Consider the following 16,386-nt stretch of genomic DNA (forward strand, 5'->3'; position numbering starts at 1 on the left):
TACTTCAAATGGACATCTTCATTGAAAATTTCAAATCCCAGTTTGCCATCGCTCCTATTCAAGTTCTCCAACATGTTAGCTTTCTGTAGGGCAAAGCTCTTGCAATCAAGAACTGCACCCTGTTTTCGGCCAATTGATACACGGCCGAAGTTACAGGCGTACTACCAAATCTGATTAAAGATAATCAACAAAATGCAATGAAAAATATGCCATGCTCACAACAATACCTGAAAACTCATTTCCCTTTGCATGAATTGCCAACAAAAACTTTGCCTTTATTTAGGCCAATTTATTGTTTACTTCTTCCAGCCCGGTCCAAATCTTTGCCCTTATTCAGGCTTATCTTGAACCTGATTGTAACCTGGTTGAGAAACCCACAAACAATAACAGAGACATCATCAGGTAAATCCACAGGGATCTATCTCTCGGCGACATATAGCACCGCTATGGACTTGGCTTCGCAGCCTAACATGCAAAATAACACACATCTTTTCTACCTAATTGGTCTTGTAACTTGAAACACACCAACTATATTTTCTCCTTGTGTTCTGCTACGTTTGTGTCATAATTGTAACAACTGGTTCGCAAAAGCTCTTGCTTCCTTGATCAAACTGCTCCCATTCCATTCAGCCAACTTTATGCACACTGCTCCAGCTCTAATTTGATCATGTGATTGAAAGTTTTGCAGAAGGGTTAGATTTGGCATTACACCCACAATCTGCCATTCTGGTTCAGCATTCACCTTGAGATGAATTGAGCATGTTCCATACGAATATATCGATAAGTACCAAAGATTTTCTAGAAAGAAATGTTATTAACATGGACGAAATTGGTCAGAACCTCAAATGTAGAATAGTCATTCTTTCACAAGTACGTCTTATGTGGGTAGCAAACAGAGTCCAACGTGTGAAATACGCACCTCCGAGTAAATAGATAGGCTTCAAAATATTGGCCAGACAAGCTGGCACCATAATTTGGCACAGGCATTCTTTGATACAGCTGAAGACAAACACAAGGTTGACATCTACTTGGTCAGCATTGGAATCAAACATGCGAACTGCCAAAGGCACAAGCAAGAAAAATGAGCACTTTTAACTTTTTATTTCCAGTTATAATCTGATAAAAAGAATAAAAAAAAATACAGCATTTCAAGAAAAATCTAAATCACTCAAGTTGCCAGAGCCATGAAAGTTACACCTTGTAATTATAGGCAAGTCAGAGGAACCTATTTTCAGACATTCAAGCACGCCACTCACATCACATGCCTACATTTTGTCAAATGTGTATGCAGAGAGAAAAGAATGGAGCTAAACCCCAGCTAATAATGCATGTTATACCTTAATCAATTCTCGAAATGCCTTTTTCGGATCTTCCTCAATGTCCCGGCTATTAATGGAATGGTGTAAGTGCAAGGGTTAGCATGCAAAAGGTTGTTTTGGGAAATCTGTACTTGCGGTCAAATATGATCAATAGTTTTGCTCCATCTAACTATTTTCATGGTACCCAACAAATTTCAAAATTGAAGTTTGTTTTTTATATACCTAAAAACTGGGACTCGATAAGGAAATTAATGGAGGTCACTGTAACCAATTAAGGGGAGAATTTTCTTCTAATTGTATTATGGATGAGTTAAATAGGAAAAAGGCGCTCCTGGCATCACGAGTTACCTCTAGGTCTTGCTTATAATCATTTGTCAATACCAAAGCTCTTTTGCTATGAACCTTCGCATCTAGTCATACACCATATAAAGTATTATCAATATGGAGCATATTTAGTTCATTCACTTTCAGCAAAGAATCGCAAGAGCAAACACAACTTGTGGTTGAGCTGGACAGTAGGCTTGTATGACCAAGTTGTACTATGATCTTCAAGAGGAACCACATCCATGGAAACTCTTTTAGCAGGCTGCATAAATAGCAGTCTAATTGATGAAACAATATGGCATATAATGACTGAATCATGTGTCTTCAAGCAAAAATAGTATAACAATTCAAGGATCAGAGTTTATGAACCTAACACACAAATCAAGGTTAACAAACTTACAGTGGGGACTCAGATAGTCAGCATACTATGGGATTCAATATTCGAAGCACTAATTTCATCTTCAGCTGCTACAAGGTGATTCCAACAGAACTTTCTGAAACAGAATTCATTAATTAAGATCTTAGCATGAGGCTATGGTAACACAATGAAAAGGATTAATCTTGCCAATAAGGAGTCCACTCATACCACAGATTGGAAATTAAAGGACTACATCACTATATGGAACTCAGTGGGTTGCAGAACCAGGAAGCTTAATCAAAGTGTAGCTTGGTCCATAGCTTTTCTCAGAAAAAAAAAGTCAGACAAAAGCAAAATGTTAAAATTTGCACATTCATATTTTATTCCTCTCATGTGAAAAAGGAAACAGGGAGCTTGTACTTACCTATTCACTGGACAGATGTGATTAAGGCAAACAATATCCTTCTTGGAACATTGAGTAGAATCAGAAACAGAATTTGCTTGCAACTATGACTAATAGTGCATAAAAAAACCTTTTTCTACAATAACAATACAAGAAATATTTTATAACATTCAAGAAAAATAGTTAGAAATAACCCATCCATCTATCTTACCTTATTTATTGATCAGATCTCCTTACCATCACAAACAAAATCAATAATGAGACATTATTTCTGCTGATGCATCTAAATATAGATTATGACTGATATTACTGAAATAGCGAAATGATTATCGCCGCCTTAATCATTCCAAACTTTTTTCGTTTGAAAGAATGTTTGAGTGCACCAATAAATAAGAATGAACCACTTCAACAAATTACACCTACAAAACCGATTCTAATCATCTGATTTTTTTTTTTGATGAAATAATCATCTGAAATTAAAAATGGATAATGTGCGCAGGAGCAACACTCGTGCTGGGAACAAGAGCACAACTAGCATTTGTACATGCCGAGATGCAAACAGCCTTCCAAATTGCTTCAATGTCTCCTTTCCCCCATGAAGCACACCAGCAAAGCTGAAACGGTGTTTAGACGAAGTGGATGATCCAGCATGTTGGCCTGTGATAATACTAGCATGGAGGTCTTGTGTGGCTACAAGAGACCACCACACTTGGTGACGTCGTTCCCTCTTCGCCTTCCTGATGAGTTTGAGCTCCTGACGGATCACTCCACGGACTGACCTCAAGTAGGAATTCATGTTATGGTCTCTATAAACTGTCCCTTCAGAACCATATGCAGAACGATCACTTAGGATTTCAAGTGGGTGTGGAGTATTCATGAATACACAATGTGCAGCCTGCAACAGTCTTGCTGAATCATCTGAATCCAATAATGAGTTGCCCAAGAGGTAGAGGCCACTGCCTGGGGGAAGAAGATGGTGATGCGGGGAAAACTTTTCTTCAGGTTGAAGTATCAAAAGCTTCCCCATAGGAGCGTACAGCATTTTCTGTCGAGAAATTGTAGAAAAAAACTTGTGTCATTTTATGTAAATCTATGTTTTCATTAAAAAAAAAAGTAAATCTATGTAAATAAGAAGTAAGAGTCACCCATAAACAGACTGTCCAAAGCATGCAGTATTTGTAAAGAACAGAGTAAATGATGATCTCTTGCCAACATTAGTTAACAAAAAGAGACAAATGGTGTAAACAAAGCTCTTATTTAATCAGCAGCAATTCTTTCCTCACCCCTACCCTTGAGAAACCAAAAAATATTGGCAGCATCTCAAAACAGCAAAAACTACAAACAAAATAAAAAGGTCTGACAGGCACAACCATAGCTTTTAGGTCAATGGTTCCAGACCTCGCTGTTATGCAGTCAATAAAGTGGCGTAATGAGATTGAACAAATGCTAAATATTCTTTTTTTTTTCTTTTTCCCCCTCTATGTTTTGTAACAGACCATAACCCTCACCAACCAACGAGCCCCATCCCATTCATACAATATCTTCACATACCTTCTAGTGGTTATGCAATTTGAATATCAAATGTAAGTTCACCATTAAAAAAAAAAAAAAACTAAATAATGCACTGGGAAAAAAAAGACTACCTGGTTCTTCAGACATGGATGATTGCGGAAGTTTCCATTGACAGCCTTCAGAATCTTAGCTACATGATCTGGGTAGTTGCAAGAGAAGGCTCGAGGAAACAATATCTCTATGCAATGTTATGGCTTGGACATGACTTTAGGCAATCCCAATTTCTGAAGCAAGTAATCACCTCCGCACATGATGGATGGTGCGCCAAATGTGATAACAGGCAGTAAGGATGAGGCAGGTGCTTCTCCCCGTATCAATAACATGAGACTCAGAAGCAGTGCAAGGCTTCCACCAAGAGAATGGCCAGTGAAGCGGAGATTTGCAGAGTTACCATGAGATCGTAAGTGAGCTCGAATTTCTGGTAGCATCCGTTGATAATCCCCTTGGCAGCCTCATAGATGCCTCTATGTACGAGGACATCCAGTCCCTAGATTACCATAAAATAAAGGCCCAGATGAGTGAAGTGCAACAGATGGAGAATGATTTTGCTATAACAAAGTGATTTAAAAGTTGCACGATGTAACCCATAATCCCTGTCATCCTAAGGGCAGGTCTATACGGAAAAACACAATTGCTTCTAACATTATGACACATCTGCTATCCAAGAAGAAGATGAAATGTTGAAGGAAAAAAAAAATCAAGATTTTCTACATCCATGTGCTGCTACCGCAGCGAAATGGCACGGAAAGCTGTGGCATACTGAAACCATTATATATTTCAGGTTCATGTTCTTTTCCCATCAACATGAAATAATGGCTTCTTAGCTTCCAACCGGGCCTATTCATCGTCAGAACTGAATCTCTATCCATTATGCTTCATAACTTTGTCACATAACAGCTCATGCCTGACTAAAACTTTTCCCCACAAAAACAAAGATGAGCACAGCCAAACAATGGGCCCAGATCTAAATTTCTCAAGATAATAGACACAGAAAACTCTACAGGAAATATAAAATCAAGTAAAAAAGGGAAATCAAATATTCTACAAAAAGACACTTAAAGCACTAACAAAAAAGATGATTCTGAGAAGTATTACCTCAAACTGAATAGGTTCAAATAAAAGATTTGCTCGCCAAGAAGCCAGCGACTCGGAACCCTGCACATTGAAATATTTAAAATCAATTCAATCTATCACTGAATGGCCTGCCTGAACAGAAAGCATAATACTCCACATATAAAGATATCTAAAGAAAGGAATTTCACCTGAATGACAAAGTATCTTGTACTGCTGCTATCATCATCACATATAAACCACTCACAAGGCAAGGAATGCGATGAGTTCAAGTCTTTGGCAACGGCTTGTTTCATCTCCTCCTTCCCAGCAACCATGGCAGTGACCGAATTCGTAGTGGCCACAAAGGAGGCCTCCTCAGAACTCACAAGATCACCTTCCACTTCATCTTCTCTGCCTTCTTCAGTTGAATCCCTTGCCCTCTCTTTTGTCTGAAATTGCAGATAGGAGGCAGCAGATGCTGCAATCTGATAGGCAGTAGATGCGCTTATTGGAGAACCATTTTCCTGCTGTTTCCCATTCCCCTCTCCTTCACCAGTCACCTCATTCGGTTCTTGGTCTTGAGATGGCATCCGAACCTTATCAGAACTTGAAGACTTGCCTTTTTTTCTCCAATGATGAAGACACAAATCGTAATGCATGGTATTTCAGGAGGTTTTTAGGCTGAAGAAAGAGAAAAGCAACTCATAAAAACCGAACCTCTTAGAGATTTTCTCTTCAGAAGTTAAAAAGATACTTAAAAGAAGGTGTACAGCAGTTGAGATTTAGGTGGGAAATACTTGTCCTGGTCATATGCCTTCACATTAACAGTGGATGATATGAGTCATGCAATCGAGATACCACAACAATTTTAAACACCCATTACAGAAATCAGGCAGAAAAAATTATTTTGAAAACCAAACTTTTTATTAAAAAAATCAACGAACACCTACATTGATGCCAAACCTGTCCTTCCATCCTCAAATTTTCTACCAGATCTTAGAATACACAAATGGATATATTGATCTCTATTAAAAAACCCATGAACCTTAAAATTATTGGGGTAAGTTAATAAGAGATCACAAAATGGAAATGGAATCATGCTTTCCTTGAAGAAACCTCAAATTTCACCGATCCAAGAGCCCTAATCTCCACCACGGAGTAATTTCATCAAACTTAAACCGCACGGAAGCAGGCAAAACAAAAGATCTCTAGTCAAAATCCAAACTTTTCCACCTGGGCAGAGCAGAAGAATCCAAAAGACCAATTCTTTTTTCTCACAAAAAAATGCCACAATATCAGAAACTTAACGATCTGATGAATTGGTGGGAAATCGTCGAATTGGTACCTTGATCTTGGGAATGATATAGGCGAGGTTACCAAGGTACGACAACTTGGCATAGAGCTCCACCTCTGCCATCGGTACCCTTCGGAGCAACCTCGAGAAGGACTCCCTATCGAACACAACGGGCTCCTCATCTCCTTCCCCGACGACGCACCCCTCCAAACCATCGCCACCGCCGCACCCAACGCACCGATCTCCCTCCTCCACCGCTGCCACCGCCGGATCACCGCCGGCCACTACCTCCTCCCTCTTCTCCAACCCTCCTCCTCCTTCCCCTCCTCCGCCGACAGTGACCGCACCCGCAATATATTCAGCACCCAATTCCCCCTCCGCCGCTCCACCACAGCCGCCGCCGCCGCCTCCTCGCCGCCGCCCGTTTTCTCCTCCGCGATAACCTCTACCCTTCCCGCCTCCAATGCTCCTCCTCCTCCTCCTTCTCCCCCTCCCGGCCACAGCCTCCGCAACAGCCGCGGGAACAAATACGACTGCGGCGATGGCACCGCCGCTGTCTCCACCGCGCTCCCGCCGCCGGCGTCGCGCGGCGCCACCGCGCTGACCTTCGCCGACGGCTGGTGATGGTGGCCGTGGGCGTCGACGCCGACGGCGAGTCCTGGCGGTGCAATTCCTCTGATCAACCTCAATGCGTCCATCCCGACCGTCCGATCGCCGAGAATCCCAAAATTAAAGCAGCGCAAGAGAGTGCGAAAGGGAAAAGACAGCCTCCCGAAAATAAAGAGAATCAATCTTTGGTCCCTCCAGTGAAAAGGAGAAAAGGATTTCCTGAAAACGCGAAGACTTTGGAGCTGTGAGCTTTCTCCTGTAAAGGTGCGTCCCTATAATTCGGTATGGGATGTTACAAAAGTTTTATGCCATACTTTGGAGTCGTGAGCTTCCTTCTATAAAAGTTTGTAGGGAGAGAAATGCGAGAGGCGGGCAGCGGTTGGGGGATGGAGACATGGAGTCTTTATAACGGGCGGAGATTGGCCGACTGGGCTTTTTTTCTTTTCTTTTTCTACTTCTTTCTTTTCTTTTCTTTTCTTTTCTTTTCTTTTCTTTTCTTTTTAATTTTAATTTACTTTTCACATCATACAGTCGTAAGTACATTCAACATAGTCACCATACAAAATACGCTCTAGTGCCAATGGTACATGCTCTGATACCCCTATGCGACAGCCCCAGAATGATATGCTGCGAAAAAAGCGATCTAATCTGCCGTACTATTCGTTTTTCGAAATACATCTATGACGCTAGAAGAATCAGACGTTTCCAAAAAATGGCAAATATCACTGTTTAAAGAATACAAATCTGTCTTCTCAAGAAAGATTCGTCGTGCATCTAGATACATTCTAGGACAAGATCCTTTCATACCGCACGCAGCTCCGCCACTGAAACAGGCTTGAATCCTCTTTAATCACAAAACTCACGCTGAATGGGGGGTGGGCGGGGGTGTCGCAAACGCGACCGGGACGCGTCGCATATGGAGAACGGAACACGTCATGAGCTGGACTCTAGTCCCGGTATGGGGGAACCAAGAAAGGCGTGTTGCACCGGAAAAAATATATATATATGGGAGACGTGACGTGCCCTGTTACTGTTATACCTACGTGCGGGACGCGAAAACAAAAGAGCCTGAAATACTTCTCTCGTATCAACAAAGAAATACTTCTCTCGTAATTTGATATATATCCAGAACTTTGGCACATGCAATACCATTACAATGCGAGAGAGAGAGAGAGAGAGAGAGAGAGAGAGAGGAGTCATGACACGTTGTTCCATTAGATAAGACTGATGGATGGCTAGATCCATCAGCTGTTTTGTGTTTTAATTTTGAGAAAGAATTAAAATTAATTTTATCCTCTTCAAAAATTTTAAAACTTCTTTTTTTTTAAGTCTCATATCGGAAAGTAAGCCTTCTTGAAATCCCATCCCATTAAGCTTAAGTGGAGCTTTGAGATACACATGTTCACGCTTGGCTTCAGGAGTCTATCCCTTTAGTAGTAAGTTTTATCCCATTGTGCTCTATCGGTTCCTCCACATAAGAGATTTTAAGACTTTTGTAGAGACTGCTTAAAATACCTAAACCAATTTAGGCTGCCCATGTTGTCACACGAAACCTTCCTATTCTCATGTTGGACTACCTGGAGCTTCTAGCTTAAAAGCAATCTTGGTCTATCCAATAAGCAATTCTTATCCAAAGTCATTACTTTTGTTGGCAGGGTAGGACATCGAATTAGTTAGTTAACATGGTTTGCTCATAAAACAAGATCTCGGTCTGATTTACACCTTTAAGTTCAGTATTTTCAACGAACCAAATCCAAACAATAGTTGAGTTGCAAAAATAAGTATAGGCTTGAGACTGGCTCCAAATTTAGCTTGTACAAGTTCCCTGGAGAACCAATCTCAGCTAATTAGCGGGTTAGCATCTTCTCCATAGGAGAAGGTTATCCTCACCATATTTTTCCAAAAAAGTCATTATCTTAGCTCCGCAATTTAAGAACTCAAACCAAGCTTAATCAATCTTTTAGTCTAGCTCTACTCACCTCAAACAATGCAAAGGTTGGCTTTGCTCGATTAGCTGTTGTTAGATAGATCTACATCTAATTAGATTCATTGTTTTGGTGATTCTCTCTATTTTATTTCTCAGAAAAGAATTGTGTGGTGACTTGGACATATGGAGAGCTTAAGGGGTCAGCTTACCTGGCCGCATACACATATTCTAGGTTGCTTGATCTTTTTGTAAAAGATATGACTATGTAGTGCATGGTTTCATAAGAGCTATTATACTCTTGCTTTCTCTCCTACAATGTTGTTTTTTTGGAGAAATTATTAGTTAAATCAGGTCTACCAGCTCAACAGTTGACCTATCTAACCACGAACCAACATGCAGAGGAAAAAGGGTGCAATGCATGAATGTTAATTTGTGGTTGGATTGGTCCACCAACTCAGCGGTAGACTTGGTCCACCAACTTAGCGGACTTGGTCCAATTAAATTTTTTTTTGTTTCTTTGGTCCTTCAAAACTTAGCATGGTTGAATCCTCCGGCAGATTTGTAGATATTAAAACCCACCAAACATACACAACTTCATTGCAAGTGTCCCCGGCTTTCCTTACTTTAGACTTTTAAAAATGGTTAATCGACGGTCAATCTTTTTTATGCAACCAGAGCAGCCACTAAATGACACCATCCTCAGGTCTCAACGATAACCGTGCAGAGATTTATTCGAGCATGGGTCTACTCTTCTTCACATTAATAAGGGGGGCAGCGTTTGGTGAGCGGAGATATTAGTACGAGCATCCATTAATCTTTTTTCTGCATTGATTAGGGGAAGAAACTAAGATGTGCAAGTTTTCTTTCAAGCATTTTCTATATCCTTCAAGGCTGCTAGTGTGAGCAGTGCAAAGGGCCAAAGGCTCAACTTTGATCACAAGTGACTGCCTTCTCATTTCCTAAATAGTTACAAAGCGTTCAAATGCTATAACAATGGAGCCTGCAGGGGACTCAAATCTGATACCAGCCCGTTCTCCGGTGACAAAAAAAAAAAAAAAAAAAAAAAAGGGAAACGATAGGGTAAAGTAGCTCTGGGATCAATGATGGGGATGTAGCTCAGATGGTAGAGCGCTCGCTTAGCATGCGAGAGGTACGGGGATCGATACCCCGCATCTCCAACTTCGGCATTGTTTTTATTCTTGTTTCCTATTTCTAAAATAAAATTACTTAAATTGAGATAAAAAACATACTTGATATTATTGTTTTATCTTTTGTTTTTCAAAAACCACTTTATAGAAAAATAAAAAAAAATCTTTATTTTTAATATATACATATACATATATGTATATATATATATATGTATGCATGTATGTATGCATGTATGTATGTATGTATAGCCATTCTCACCAATACCTTCTTCGCCCATTCTCACTATCTTTTTCAATTGAATCAAGGTTCAACTTGAAAAATTCAAAACTCATTATTTGTTTCCATAAACTAGGATCATGCTTCATTTCCTACCATCCGTGACAATTTAGATGCCATTTAGGCCTGCTATGCAGTGCGAACAAAAGTTTCCACTGGAATGGGCCGCCACAGATGTATATATTTTATTATGAAAAAAAAAATCGTTGGTGAATGTAGTCAAGGCCCCATGAGTTCATTTATTTTGGCAGATGAGGCACTGTGGTATTAATCTATAGCATAGTCAGATGCAGAGTTCAAGAACACCGAAAGATAAACTAAGATTTATGCATGTCAAAAAGATAAATAGGGCCGCGGACTGGATGGCTTCATATATGGTCAGTCACTCCAGAAGCACCCTGTTGGTTAGAGAAGAGGAGTTACCTATACTGTTCCGAAATTTGTTATTTTCTAATTTTATTGGATGTATCTATACTAAAAATATGTGAATTATTTATTTTCAAAAAAAAAAAGATAAACTAGGATGCCTCCAAGAACAAGGACCTCTATTTGGCTAGGCTTTTAAGTGAACCATGAACTGCGATAAATGCTAACATTGCCATTAAAAATGGCTGTGATGAAAGGCAATTACATGCCTAAAATCTCAACAATAATTTGTGATGGACTGCTTCCAATAATTAAAATTTTCATGCATAGCCACATTGTAACAGTTAGCTCACCAGACTTTGGTTGCGAACCGAACCAGCGCGACCAGGGTTGCACGCATGACCACTCACATAACGTCATATTTCGTGAGGCCTAAGTGGTTGTTTTATGTGTATGATGACCTTAGCTCGAGGGAGAGATAGAGACAGCATGGATGAGCAAAAAAGTTCTAACCTAAGCCTTTGGGCCCCCGGCATAAGTCATAACACAAGGATCCAGGAAGAATCCAAACCTTAAATTCGACAACCAAAAGAATCCAAACCTTAGATCCCATTTTATATATAGCTAGCTACTACAAAATAATATAGCTAACTTGGTTACGTAGACTTCTAGAACCACATGGAAGTTTACAAAGAATAACATAGTGAGAGGTCTATTAAATTTAGATGGTATGATTCTATAAATTATGATTAATTATAAAAGATAGCATTAGCAGAATGGTCACCTAATTTTTTTAACTTGAACGAGTTAAGATCTTAAATTAAAAAAATAATAATATGCTTTGTTTTTTTTTTTTACTTGTCGATCCAATCGAATCATAAAAAAAATTAGAAAGTTTCAGAGGAGTTTTGTTTGTTTCTAACCGCCTTTTAGAGTGTATATCTTTCTAAATTTATGAAACTATATAAATATCCTCACTAAATTGTTATTTACGTGCATATCTCTCTGGACGATTGAAAGTCAAAGGGGAAAAGCATGGGAGAAGCCAAGGGAGGTTGCTCACTTTTCCCCACCAAATCTCACCCTCCCCCTTCTACTAGCAAGAGAGAGCAACTACTAAATCTAAAACCTCACTCCAACCCATCTCAAATTACCAAAGCATCCCCATCCCCTTAAACTTATTCCATTCATTTGTTCCTAATTCCTCTCCTTTCTGATCCAACCATCCATCAAGACCGTCTAATTACTGAGTCACACCGGAGATCACACAAGGCTTGAAAGTACTTCAACAGTATCATTAGCCAACTTCCTAAAAATATTGGCTCACTTAATGCAAACTAATCGATAAAAAAATTTAGCACAGATCTTAAGAAAATATCAAAATAATGATATGAGGGGCGTTTTTGTCATCTTGGGATGAATTGGGTGGCCCTTGTACTAGAAAGAAGGTAAGATACAGAAACAGATGAGAAGAATGATACAAAGAAATGAATAGGTTAATGTGATTATATTAGACTTTTCTCCACCTTACTAACATTAGGAGGCAATATGATTATAAATTCAAGCACCATCTCTCCATTTCTCTCTTAACATGATCTGGAATGCTCAAATACCCTTCTCCAATGGCTTCCCCTCTAACCCTCAGATGCTGGTGCTTCCTCTTAGCTCTGCTCTGGTTGTCTACTAAATGTTGCAAGTCAGGTATGCATGCTCCTTTCCAAAGGCAGTCTTGTTTCCTCTGTCCTATATTTTGTTGCATGTAACTAAAAATATGTTCCTATGGTCACCATGCCAAGATTTTATGTCTTCATAGATAATAATTTCCACACCAGTTAATGTTGTTGCGGGCTAAAAGCATGCCACCAAATTTTTCACCTTTGGAGGATTTTTTTTTTTAAGCTATCTGATTGCTATGTGGAATCATGCAGAGCAGAATGCAGTGGACATTGTCGCGAAAGCATTAATATGCTTCAACAATCAGTATGTGAGTGCAGAATACAATCATCCACATATATTTTAAGACAGTATCTAACTTGTAATGAACATGCCAATTGTAAGCAAAGCCCAACTTAATTACAAATACTATAAGTGAATCCTCAATGATTTAAAGTTTCAGATAATTTTACGAGACCTCTTACTTATGTTTACATCTCTTTTCATATTTAATTCTGCATGGGATTTTAAAGGTCTACAGCAGCTGCCATGAATCCTATAGACTAAGTGCGGAGGGAACCATCCATGTCCCCCCACAGGCAACCGAGGAGTACTGCAATGGTCCATGTCTGGTTGAGACGAAGCTGGTGCTCCAATGCGTGGATAACATACTGTACAACTTCCAATTTTACAATGGTGCAACAGTTCAAGATGTGAAGTACGCTCTCAACACTGGATGTGGTCATACCAGCAAGAGAGGTAGGAAATGATCCCATCATCAACTCCTTCATAAGCATAGAAAGGAATTTTCGGCATGAATCCCAAAAGTTTTGCATGGTTATGGGGCATATCTTTATTCAATTACTCTTTTTTTTTTTTGGTATCCTTATTCAATTGTTTTCTTTCTTGTTCTCCGCCAGGGGACTTCAATGTTTTGGAACGCTCGGAAGGTGATGAAGGTGAACATGGTTACCATGGCCATGGGAACAAGCTGGGCATTTCTGTGTACTTGATGTTGCTCTTAGGTTGTGTTCTGCTTCTTTGAGGCTTGGGATGCTATCATTCTGCTGAAGTTAGAAGACTAGTCTTGTATGTAATATGGGTATTTTTGTGAACTTATTCGAGTATTCAGTTCTCTTTATTCAAGTCTCTTACATTCAATTAGTGCCCCAGAATTAAGAGTTAAATGGGGAAAGCTAATTGATATACGTAAAACCCCTCTTGCAAATCATTCTGTTACTGTACAATCTCTCTCTTGATGAGAACGATATGTAATTTAACCTACAGATTCAGCTGCGGATGACATGCAACATCGCCGTGATGGCGAAGCTGACCTCAGGCTAACCCAGTCTTTTCCACTTCAGGGCTTGGATTTTTTTTCTTTTTTTTTTGGTACTACTGTAACTCATATCAACTAGGCGTGCATGAGTTTTACCGTCAGAGTCTAAAGAAATAAGAATACATAAAAGTAAAAAAGTGAAGTTAGTTCCCTATCCATAAATTCTCTTCGGAGTGGTAAGCAGCTAGAGTTGCTCGCTACTTTAGAGAGTTTATCTAGACTTGTGCTGTTTGAGCTTTCTTCTTCATTGCATCATTTTATTTTTTTCTGCCTTTGCAGATTGTACCTATATAAGAGGTATTGAAATGACATTTTTATATAAAAAAGAAAAAAAAAAAACAACTTTTCACAATAGAACTAAATTGATGTCCAATTTAGATCTATTGTGTATGTGTGCGTGCGGCACCGTGGAGGTCCGGTTCTCTCCATGCCCCAAGGGACCGAAAAAAGAAGGCATGGTGGGTTTACGGCATTTAATAGAGCCAGATAGGCTATGGACCTGGTGATGGAGCAACCTCTTCACGATAATAAGTAGAGCCTTGATGGCTGCACGGGGACCATGAAATGACTAGAGAGAACTTGATGGACTTAAACGATGGAATATTAGATTATTAGTGGACCCACGGATTGAAGTCCAGATCAATGACATGCACCCAACGACCAAACGTAGTTTTCCACTTAAATCACACGGTTCCGGAAAGCAAGGCTACAAGTATATTCGACAACTTGGACCGGTTGTACATTAATTGCAATAAGACTACCCTAAATCCTCTAGACCAAACTGGCCGTGCTTGCAACATGCACAATAAAAAAAAATAATGAGATAAAAGGAAGTTGCTTTCATCTTGGCAAGAGATTGTTCGACGTTTGGCTGGTTGCATCTGGTTTTGCAACTCTCACAACGTATTAAATGTGGTGAAAGAATAAAGTTTTTGGTCTAATGCAGCATCGTCATAGTGAGCTAAGTGTTGCCTCATCAATGGTCGTATCCCAACCCCAGCCCCATAAATAAATAAATAAATAACATTATCATGGCTCTCCAATGTTCCAACATTTGAGCTGAACGAATTCTAGTGGCACTATAGAATCATTTGAAGAGAATAATGGCTGTCTTTTTTCAAGGGAAGAAATTTTTGTCATTCCTTGTTTGCATTGGGAGATGTTTCACTTCAAATGTGTCAAGAACTAACAAATTATATGTATGTATGGTTACCTTAACTCCATAGATAGAGGATATGGAAAATTTACGTAGCTCCCGATACAATTTCAAGACTTTCTACCAAAGCTAATTACTTGGTGCTCACGATGGAGCACCATGAATGGCTCAAATGCCAACATCAAGCTGACTTGTGAATTGCACGGACCTCTTCATGCCACATTGGACTGCAAGCATCCACGAAACAGCATTAAGCACCATGGGAACACCGGTCATCGCCATGCATAGATTACTGGTCGTCGCCATTCACAAGCCTCATGCACAGTTGGTAACGGCAACCAATCAGATGGCTAAATATCTCTCTCAGCACACAGACACACACAAACATATGTATTAAATAATTGTTTTCCTCTATTGCATACTTGAGGCTTGGCGCATGATACATTGTTGCCGAATGTCACCTTAAAAAATTAGCTGGAAGGTATTATATAGGTTTCTTAGTTTTGTATAAGTACCAAAAATTTTGCCAACAAATAACAAATGTGGGATTAAATACAAGCGTTATCTTATCAATATTTTGCTTGCTTTGTTAGTGAGAAAAACAAGACAAACCCTATCAAAAAAAGTTTTAAAAATTAACACAGAAAGGTAACAAGTCACCTAATGTCACAATATAGGTCTCCTTTGCATGACCTAATTAATGTATTCTCGGTTAGGAGAACCTAGAATTATATAATGTTGAAATTAATAAAGTTGATTTTTCAAAATAGTCTAGCTACATAATTAATCTAGGTTCATGCATGGTTCATTAATATATTTATTTTACTTATCCATCGCTGCATCTTCTTATACTATCTCTTCATTTTTCTTGGCAGTATTGATTACATATGATTAGTGTAAATGTATATACTAGAAGTCTTAATCGAGTCTATAAAGTACCTCTCCCATCAGTTGTATCTGAACATATAACCATAAGTTGAGTATTCTCCATCATTGTATCGAGTTGCGTCTATTATTTGTTCGCTCTTATTCATCTTTGGAGGTCTCTACGTGTAACTTGCTTTTTTCTTCGTACTCTGGTTGGCGGTCTTGGGCCGGTATGTGAATGTCTGAAATTTGAAGGCTAGCTAAAAACTTTTAAGATTCCCCAGTCATGATCATATCTGGTCGATCTCACACGGACAGGGATGCGAAACAGCATTGGCGTGTGCTGTTTGCTCCGCCACGATCACACTCCATATGGCTGTCTCTTGGGTGCTGGGAGGAATTGCTCGCAACGTGCACTTTAAATTGTGATGGAATTGTGTTTGAGTAAAGAACAAACTGAGGTTAATTACTTGAAGTGGTGACAACCAGCTTTAGCTTTCATAAGGAAAAAGAGAGAGAAAGGTAGCAAAGTGACATCTCTACAAGAAAAGCCAGGTGGAATTCTGGAAGGTTGGATGTCTAATTCTATAATTACTTCAGCCTAAGTCTTATTCAAGCCCATGCCCCTCCCATTAAATTCCGCAGTATGTATTAAAGAAAGGCTACAAGCTCAGACGCTTTGCCGACATTGAGTGGAATTGGTCCCAGAACTTTCTTTTTT

At 39.4% G+C, this 16,386-nt stretch overlaps 1 protein-coding gene, 1 long non-coding RNA gene, 1 other non-coding gene and 1 pseudogene across 3 annotated transcripts; 2 read left to right on the forward strand and 2 right to left on the reverse strand.

Annotated features, from left to right (window-relative positions):
- LOC120105435 lies at window positions 1–2,138 on the reverse strand. The gene is made up of 2 exons (XR_005507821.1): window positions 2,044–2,138; window positions 1–1,057 (listed from the first exon to the last, which is right to left on the reverse strand). It is a non-coding gene; the product is annotated as an uncharacterized LOC120105435 (long non-coding RNA).
- Window positions 2,139–2,795: 657 nt separating this feature from the next.
- Window positions 2,796–7,049, reverse strand: LOC103704640 (annotated as a pseudogene).
- Window positions 7,050–9,964: 2,915 nt separating this feature from the next.
- TRNAA-AGC lies at window positions 9,965–10,037 on the forward strand. Its single transcript has one exon. It is a non-coding gene; the product is annotated as a tRNA-Ala (tRNA).
- A 2,192-nt stretch (window positions 10,038–12,229) lies between these two features.
- On the forward strand, window positions 12,230–13,534 carry LOC103704639. Its single transcript, XM_008788005.3, has 4 exons — window positions 12,230–12,351; window positions 12,579–12,634; window positions 12,837–13,062; window positions 13,224–13,534. Exons 1-4 carry the CDS (start codon window positions 12,252–12,254, stop codon window positions 13,346–13,348), a joined length of 507 nt encoding a protein of 168 aa, XP_008786227.2. The 5' UTR covers window positions 12,230–12,251; the 3' UTR covers window positions 13,349–13,534.
- Window positions 13,535–16,386: the final 2,852 nt, after the last annotated feature.

Source organism: Phoenix dactylifera, unplaced genomic scaffold (genome assembly GCF_009389715.1).
Source record: "Phoenix dactylifera cultivar Barhee BC4 unplaced genomic scaffold, palm_55x_up_171113_PBpolish2nd_filt_p 000283F, whole genome shotgun sequence".
Lineage (NCBI taxonomy): Eukaryota > Viridiplantae > Streptophyta > Magnoliopsida > Arecales > Arecaceae > Phoenix > Phoenix dactylifera.